General features: G+C 49.2%; 1 protein-coding gene across 1 annotated transcript; it reads right to left on the minus strand.

Annotated features, from left to right (window-relative positions):
- Window position 1: 1 nt before the first annotated feature.
- Window positions 2-5,261, minus strand: LOC116968886 (aquaporin-3-like; the record flags this gene model as incomplete). Its single annotated transcript, XM_033015866.1, has 4 exons — window positions 5,086-5,261; window positions 2,518-2,644; window positions 1,162-1,299; window positions 2-60 (listed from the first exon to the last, which is right to left on the minus strand). Coding segments are annotated over exons 1-4 (432 nt in total), but the record flags the coding sequence as incomplete, so codon positions are not given.
- Window positions 5,262-9,690: the final 4,429 nt, after the last annotated feature.

Here is a 9,690-nt window from a genome sequence, read left to right on the forward strand (position 1 = left end):
AAGCAGTGGCATTGGGGCCAGTGACAGAGAGAGTTCCGTTGTTGACGGCATGTATCCCATCTGTCAGGACAGAGAGAGCACCGTCAGGTGGTCAGCAGAGGCCATTCTGCCCTTCTATCCCTGCTTCCACCATCCATTGGCCTCTTCCCCCCCTCCCCACACCTCCAAACCCCAATTTCCCGTCCATTCCCCTCCCCCGCCCTAAAGAGACGGGGAGGGAGAGGGGGGAGAGGAGACACCGAGTGGAAACAGGCCCTTCGGCCCATCTTGTAAACTGTCCCTAGTGTGTGCAGGATAGCACTGTTGTACGGGGCGATCGCTGGCCGGCACGGACTGGGTGGGCCGAAGGGCCTGTTTCTCCAAAATCTGATACTCAAACTCGTAGATCGGACGGGTTTGGAGGGATATGGGCCAAACATGGGCAGGTGGGACTGGTGTAGATGGGGCCATGTTGGATAGATAGAACGGGTTTGCACGGATATGGGCCAAACTTGGGCAGGTGGGACTGGTGTAGATGGGCCATGTTGGATAGAACAAGTTTGGAGGGATATGGGCCAAACATGGGCAGGTGGGACTGGTGTAGATGGGGCATGTTGGATAGATAGAACAGGTTTGGAGGGATATGGGCCAAACATGGGCAGGTGGGACTGGTGTAGATGGGGCATGTTGGATAGATAGAACAGGTTTGCAGGGATATGGGCCAAACATGGGCAGGTGGGACTGGTGTAGATGGGGCCATGTTGGATAGAACAAGTTTGGAGGGATATGGGCCAAACATGGGCATGTGGGACTGGTGTAGATGGGGCCATGTTGGATAGATAGAACAGGTTTGGAGGGATATGGGCCAAATGCGGGCAGGTGGGACTGGTGTAGATGGGCCATGTTGGGTAGATAGACAGGTTTGGAGGGATATGGGCCAAACATGGGCATGTGGGACTGGTGTAGATGGGCCATGTTGGATAGAACAAGTTTGGAGGGATATGGGCCAAACATGGGCATGTGGGACTGGTGTAGATGGGGCATGTTGGCCGGTGTGGGCAAGTTGGGCCAAAGGGCCTGTTTCCATACTATACCACTCTATGACTCCGTGATTGGGGAGTTTCTATGTAACTCCCTAATCTATGATCGATGGAGAGATCTATAGAATGGTTTTCTCCTCACCGTGGTGGACTCCGTAGACTATGGCAGCTCCAACAAACCCTCCGAGCGTCTGGAAGAACATGTAGAAAGGTAGTTTCTTCCATTGGAACCGGCCGAGCAGACACAGGCTGAAGGACACGGCTGGGTTCAGATGCGCTCCTGGCAGACAGGCACAAATTGCAGACGTACACAACATCGGTGAGACCTCATTTAGAATTTTCAACAGATAATCCTCCGACATTTTTGCCACCTCCAAGCGGATCCCACCTCTGGCTGGATGTGGACAGGTACATGGATATGACAGGTTTAGATGGATATGGCCCCAGTGGGGCCAGTATAGATGGGGCAGCTTGGTCAGCAAGGACAAGATGGGCCGAAGGGCCTGTATCCATATGAGTCTGTGGCGTGGACAGGTACATGGATAGGACAGGGTTAGATGGATATGGCCTCTACGCGGGAAGGTTATCTGAATGGTGGCCGATTAGGAAAAGGGGAGATGCAACGAGACCTGGGTGTCATGGTACACCAGTCATTGAAAGTAGGCATGCAGGTGCAGCAGGCAGTGAAGAAAGCGAATGGTATGTTAGCATTCATAGCAAAAGGATTTGAGTATAGGAGCAGGGAGGTTCTACTGCAGTTGTACAGGGTCTTGGTGAGACCACACCTGGAGTATTGCGTACAGTTTTGGTCTCCTAATCTGAGGAAAGACATTCTTGCCATAGAGGGAGTACAGAGAAGGTTCACCAGACTGATTCCTGGGATGTCAGGACTTTCATATGAAGAAAGACTGGATAGACTCGGCTTGTACTCGCTAGAATTTAGAAGATTGAGGGGGGATCTTATAGAAACTTCTTAAGTGGTTGGACAGGCTAGATGCAGGAAGATTATCCCCAATGTTGGGGAAGTCCAGAACAAGGGGCCACAGTTTAAGGATAAGAGGGAAGTCTTTTAGGACCGAGATGAGAAAAACATTTTTTTTTCACACACAGAGAGTGGTGAATCTGTGGAATTCTCTGCCACAGAAGGTAGTTGAGCCCACACAGTTCATTGGCTATATTTAAGAGGGAGTTAGATGTGGCCCTTGTGGCTAAAGGGATCAGGGGGTATGGAGAGAAGGCAGGTACAGGATACTGAGTTGGATGATCAGCCATGATCATATTGAATGGCGGTGCTGGTGCTGGCTCGAAGGGCCGAATGGCCTCTACTCCTGCACCTATTGTCTATGTTTCTATGTTAACCCTCTAATCCAGGCGGTATCCTGGTAAACCTCCTCCGCACCCTCTCCAAAGCCCCAGATCTCTTTCCCCCCTCATTCTTCCCCCACTCACCCCCCCCCCCCCCCCCCCCAATGCCATTCCCAGTTCCTGGAAAACTCACCGGAGATTTCTCCCGCGATACAAACTCCGAATGTGGCTCCGATCCCGAAGCCGAGGTTGACGGAGAGGAATTCCCCGCGGGTGGTGTGGCTGGTGACCATCTGGGCCACTGCCCCACAGCCAAATAACTGGAGCAATGCAGAGGGGGCGAGGGGGATAGGAAGCGGGGAGAAGGGGGAGGGGGGGAGGAGGAAAAGAGGAGGGAAGGAGAAGGGAGGGGGGAGAAGGGGAGGGGAGGGGAGAGAGGAGGAGAAGGGGAGAGAGGTAGAAAGGGAAAGGAGGGGGGAGGGAGAGGGGGGAAGAATGGACAGGGGGAAGGAGAGGTGAGAGAGGGGAGAGGGGAAGGACGAAAGAGAGGGAGTGGGGAGAAGGGGAAGGAGGGGGGGAGAAGGAGAGGGGAGGAGGAAAAGGGGGGAGGGCGAGGGGGGAAGGGAGGGGAGGGAAGGGGGAAGGGAGGGGGCGGGGAGAGAGGAGGAGAAGGGGAGAGAGGTAGAAAGTGAAAGGAGGGGGGAGGGAGAGGAAGAAAGAGTGGACAGGGGGAAGGAGAGGGGAGAGAGGGGGAGGAGGAGGGGGGAGAAGGCGAGAAGGGGGGAAAGGGGAAGGAGGGCGTGAAAAGGTGAAGGAGGCGGAAAGGGGGAGAGGTGGTGGGCGAGGATGGGGTGGAAAGTGAGGGGGGGAGAGAGACAGGGGAGGAGAGATGATCGACAGTGTGAGTGTAAATGCTGCTGCCTTACTCTAGCCTCCGGTCCTGTCGTCTTTGAGCCTCTGCATTTCCCAGTCAGCGCCCTCTCTGTCCCTCACCCCCTCTCACCCTCCTCAGCACCCAAACAAAAAGTTTGTGAAAGTTTGTATAAGTTTGTGAAAAGTTTGTGAAACTTTGTGAAAAGTTTGTATAAGTTTGTGAAAGTTTGTATAAGTTTGTATACGTTTGTATAAGTTTGGAAAAGTTTGTTAAAGATTGTAAAAGTTTGTATAAGTTTGTATAAGTTTGTGAACAGTTTGTGAAAAGTTTGTATAAGTTTGTATAAGTTTGTGAAAAGTTTGTGAAAGTTTGTGAAAAGTTTGTGAAACTTTGTGTACGTTGTATAAGTTTGTGTTAAAGTTTGTTAAAGTTTGTTAAAGTTTGTTAAAGATTGTATAAGTTTGTGAACAGTTTGTGAAAAGTTTGTATAAGTTTGTGAAAAGTTTGTAAAAGTTTGTATAAGTTTGTATAAGTTTGTGAACGTTTGTGAAAGTTTGTGAAACGTTGTATAAGTTTGTATAAGTTTGTATAAGTTTGTGAAAAGTTTGTGAAAAGTTTGTATAAGTTTGTGAAACTTTATGAAACTTTGTGAAACGTTGTATAAGTTTGTGAAAGTTTGTGGAAAGTTTGTATAAGTTTGTGAAAAGTTTGTTAAAGATTGTAAAAGTTTGTATAAGTTTGTATAAGTTTGTATAAGTTTGTGAACAGTTTGTGAAAAGTTTGTATAAGTTTGTATAAGTTTGTGAAAGTTTGTGAAAGTTTGTGAAAAGTTTGTGAAACTTTGTGTACGTTGTATAAGTTTGTGTTAAAGTTTGTTAAAGTTTGTTAAAGATTGTATAAGTTTGTGAACAGTTTGTGAAAAGTTTGTATAAGTTTGTGAAAAGTTTGTAAAAGTTTGTATTAGTTTGTGAAAGTTTGTATAAGTTTGTATAAGTTTGTGAACGTTTGTGAAAAGTTTGTATAAGTTTGTGAAACTTTATGAAACTTTGTGAAACGTTGTATAAGTTTGTATAAGTTTGTGAAAGTTTGTGGAAAGTTTGTATAAGTTTGTGAAAAGTTTGTGACAAGTTTGTGGAAAGTTTGTGAAAGTTTGTATAAGTTTACATAGATACATAGACAACAGGTGCAGGAGTAGAGGCCATTCGGCCCTTCAAGCCTGCACCGCCATTCAATATGATCATGGCTGATCATCCAACTCAGTATCCCATCCCTGCCTTCTCTCCATACCGCCTGATCCCTTTAGCCACAAGGGCCACATCTAACTCCCTCTTAAATATAGCCAATGAACTGTGGCCTCAACTACCTTCTGTGGCAGAGAATTCCACAGATTCACCACTCTCTGTGTGTGAAAAAAAATGTTTTCCTCATCTCGGTCCTAAAAGATTTCCATCTTATCCTTAAACTGTGTGACCCCTTGTCCTGGACTTCCCCAACATCGGGAACAATCTTCCTGCATCTAGCCTGTCCAACCCCTTAGGAATTTTGTAAGTTTCTATAAGATCCCCCCTCAATCTCCTAAATTCTAGCGAGTACAAGCCGAGTCTATCCAGTCTTTCTTCATATGAAAGTCCTGACATCCCAGGAATCAGTCTGGTGAAAGTTTGTGAAAAGTGTGTGAAAGGTTTGTGAAACTTTGTGGAACTTTGTGGAACTTTGTGAAATGTTGTATAAGTCTGAAAAGTTTCTGAAAGTTTCTGAAAGTTTGTGAAAAGTTTGTGGAACTTTGTGAAACTTTGTGGAACTTTGTGGAACTTTGTGAAATGTTGTATAAGTCTGTGAAAGTTTGTGAAAGTTTGTGATAGTGTGTAAAAGTTTGCTGCAACTTACAATCAAAATGCAAACTCCCAGAAATTCAGCCAAACACTCACGGAACAGGCGGTTCTTCAGCTTTAGTGATTCGCGAACCGGGCTGAAGATGGCCCGGACCCGCTCCATCCTTCACCCTCACTCCCCCAGGACCCCCCACCTTATGGACCCCCGCTCTCTCTGCCTCTCGATGCCCGGCACAGTGTTTCTCGCAGCGGCCCCGAGAATCTCCCGCGGGTCGGAGTGTTACTGCCCACCCCGACCCCGGGCTTTTAAAGACTTCTCTCCTTCCCTTCCCTCCCTCCCTCTCTCCCCACTCCTTCCCCCACCCCGCCCCGCCCGGAGCCCGCAGACCGCAGACCCCCTCAGGGACAACGTGTATCCGACACATACACCGGCTGGGGGCACAGACGCGATCACACACTGACTTAAACCACATAACCTCACGCACTCACTCACTGACTGACTGACTGACAGATAAACACACTGACTCTCTCTCACACACACACACACACACACACACACACTAACATAAACACACACACACACACACACACACTAACATAAACACACACACACACACTAACCCAAACACACACACACACACACTAACACTATCCCAAACACACACACACACACACTAACACACACACATACACACACACACACACACACACACAACATAACACACACACACACACACACACAACACCACACACACACACACACCACACACACACACACACACACACACTAACATACACACACACACACCACACAACATCTCACACACCTCAACACACACACACACACACCACAACACTATCACACACGCACCCTAACATACACACACACACACACAACCACACCACACACTCCACACACTAACACACACACACTCTCACACACACACACACACACTCACACACACACAACACACAACACACGCACACACACACACCCACACACACACACGGCACACCAAACACAAACCACAACCACACACACACACACACACACACACACACACACACACACTGTACTCTGTACTCCCTCTATGGCAAGAATGTCTTTCCTCAGATTATTCTCCAAACCCTCCCCTCCCCTTCCAATCCTCCCCCCCCCCCCCCCTTCCTACCCCCAAGCCCCCTCCCCATTCCCCTGCCCGCCCCCCCCCCTTCGTTTTCCGAGCCCTCGGGGGGGGGAGCTGGGTGGGAACCAGTCGGACCGGATCCAGCCCTCTCCCTCTGTGGCTCGCATGCCCGGGATCCATGAGGGCGCGACAGTGCGTATTGGGATGCGGGGAGACACCCCCATGGCTACCAGCGAACTGGTCACCACCCTGATAATCATCTCCCCTCCCCTCCTCTCTCTGACCTCCAGCGGATGACCCCCTCAAAACTTTGGGCCGCCCCCCGCAAGGGACGAAGGGGAACATCTATTATCTAAGCAGACTATTATCTGAATGGTGGCCGATTAGGAAAAGGGGAGATGCAACGAGACCTGGGTGTCATGGTACACCAGTCATTGAAAGTAGGCATGCAGGTGCAGCAGGCAGTGAAGAAAGCCAATGGTATGTTAGCATTCACAGCAAAAGGATTTGAGTATAGGAGCAGGGAGGTTCTACTGCAGTTGTACAGGGTCTTGGTGAGACCACACCTGGAGTATAGGAGCAGGGAGGTTCTACTGCAGTTGTACAGGGTCTTGGTGAGACCACACCTGGAGTATTGCGTACAGTTTTGGTCTCCTAACCTGAGGAAGGACATTCTTGCCATAGAGGGAGTACAGAGAAGGTTCACCAGACTGATTCCTGGGATGTCAGGACTTTCATATGAAGAAAGACTGGATAGACTCGGCTTGTACTCACTAGAATTTAGGAGATTGAGGGGGCATCTTATAGAAACGTACAAAATTCTTAAGGGGTTGGACAGGCTAGATGCAGGAAGATTGTTCCCGATGTTGGGGAAGTCCAGGACAAGGGGCCACACACAGTTTAAGGATAAGGGGGAAATCCTTTAAGACCGAGATGAGAAAAACATTTTTTTTTCACACACAGAGAGTGGTGAATCTGTGGAACTCTCTGCCACAGAAGGTAGTTGAGGCCACACAGTTCATTGGCTATATTTAAGAGGGAGTTAGATGTGGCCCTTGTGGCTAAAGGGATCAGGGGGTATGGAGAGAAGGCAGGTACAGGATACTGAGTTGGATGATCAGCCGTGATCATATTGAATGGCGGTGCAGGCTCGAAGGGCCGAATGGCCTCTACTCCTGCACCTATTTTCTATGTTTCTATGAGAGGGAGGGGCGGGGAGGTAGGGGGGTGGAGGTCTCACTCCTCTCACCCTGACCCCAATCCAAGACCCCCTTAAACCCTTAAGCCCAACCCTGGATGTGGAGTGGATGTGGAGAGGATGTTCCCACTAGTGAGAGAGTCTAGAGTCTAGGACCAGAGGGCACAGCCTCAGAATTAAAGGACGTTCCTTTAGGAAGGAGACGAGGAGGAATTTCTTTAGCCAGAGGGTGGTGAATCTGTGGGATTCGTTGCCACACAGACGGCTGTGGAGGCCACATGGTCAGTGGATATTTTTAAGGCAGAGATAGATAGATTCTTGATTAGTGCGGGTGTCAGGGGTTGTGGGGAGAAGGCAGGAGAATGGGGCTGGGAGGGAGAGATAGATCAGATATGATTGAATGGCGGAGTAGACTCGATCCTCGAACTTACGATCTAATGACGTTCGGACTGGGAGGCTGGACAGACTGGGATAGTTTTCTCTGGAACGTCGAGAAGGTGATGGGATTATTAAGGGGCGGTTATGGTGGGGCAGCGGTAGAGTTGCTGCCTTACAGCGCTTGGAGACCCGGGTTCGATCCTGACTACGGGCGCTGTCTGTACGGAGTTTGCACGCTGTCCCCGTGAGTTTTCTCCGAGATCTTCGGTTTCCTCCCACGCTCCAAACACTTGTGCAGGTTTGTAGGTTAATTGGCTTCGGTATAAGTGTAAATTGTCCCCCGGTGTGTGTGGGGTGGTGTTAGTGTGCGGGGGTCGCTGGTCGGCATGGGCTCGGTGGGCCGAAGGGCCTGTTTCAGCGTTGTATCTCTAAACTAAACCAAATGAGAGGCATAGATAGGATATGGAATCACACTCCTGACATAGGGGGGGGGGGCAATTGTGTCTCACTAGGTGAGGATCTTCGGCCCGACCCCCCCCTCCTATCCCCCGGAGATGTTTGTGGTGGGGTTTGGGTGAGGAGCGATTGTCGGGGAGAGAGAGAGAGAGAGACAGAGAGAGAGAGAGACAGAGAGAGACAGAGACAGAGAGAGAGAGAGAGAGAGAGAGAGACAGAGAGACAGAGAGAGAGATAGAGAGAGACAGACAGAGAGAGAGAGACAGAGAGAGAGAGATAGAGAGAGAGAGACAGAGAGAGACAGAGAGAGAGAGACAGAGAGACAGAGAGGTGCGGGCCAACTTGTCTCATTGTGTCATTGAAGGTTCCGCTGCCCTCATCTCTGTGGAGCTGGTTATCACCGGCCCAGCACCAGGGTGGGGACAGTTCCTGCCGCCACTGCCCGGCTGCAACCAGTTCAATGCCCGCTTCGGGAGGTGGAGGCGAAAGGGAGGGAGGAGGGGGGGGGGAGGAACGGTGAGGATGGAACGGCATGTTCCCACAGTCAGTGGCGTGTTGGGGGGGGGGGGGGCTGCCCAATTTAATATTTAATAATTTAATATTTCAGCATTTAAGAATATTTGTTTTTATGTTACGGTGGGTTTGTGTGTGTATTATTTTGGGCTGGACATAACATTTTTGTAAATAGTTCTTTAGAATTAGTTTTGGTTAAACGATGGGATAGTCCCAGCCTCAACTACCTCCTCCGGCAGCTCGTTCCATACACCCACCACCCTCGAAAAGTGTGGAAAAGTTACCCCTCAGATTCCCATTAAATCTTTTCCCCCTTCACCTTAAACCTTGGTGGCAAAAACAGGAAAGTAGACTATTATCTAAATGGTGGCCGATTAGGAAAAGGGGAGATGCAACGAGACCTGGGTGTCATGGTACACCAGTCATTGAAAGTAGGCATGCAGGTGCAGCAGGCAGTGAAGAAAGCCAATGGTATGTTAGCATTCATAGCAAAAGGATTTGAGTATAGGAGCAGGGAGGTTCTACTGCAGTTGTACAGGGTCTTGGTGAGACCACACCTGGAGTATTGCGTACAGTTTTGGTCTCCTAATCTGAGGAAAGACATTCTTGCCATAGAGGGAGTACAGAGAAGGTTCACCAGACTGATTCCTGGGATGTCAGGACTTTCATATGAAGAAAGACTGGATAGACTCGGCTTGTACTCGCTAGAATTTAGAAGATTGAGGGGGGATCTTATAGAAACTTACAAAATTCTTAAGGGATTGGACAGGCTAGATGCAGGAAGATTGTTCCCGATGTTGGGGAAGTCCAGAACAAGGGGTCACAGCTTAAGGATAAGGGGGAAATCCTTTAAAACCGAGATGAGAAAAACTTTTTTCACACAGAGAGTGGTGAATCTCTGGAACTCTCTGCCACAGAGGGTAGTTGAGGCCACAGTTCGTTGGCTATATTTAAGAGGGAGTTAGATGTGGCCCTTGTGGCTAAGGGG

Source organism: Amblyraja radiata, chromosome 47 (genome assembly GCF_010909765.2).
Source record: "Amblyraja radiata isolate CabotCenter1 chromosome 47, sAmbRad1.1.pri, whole genome shotgun sequence".
NCBI lineage: Eukaryota > Metazoa > Chordata > Chondrichthyes > Rajiformes > Rajidae > Amblyraja > Amblyraja radiata.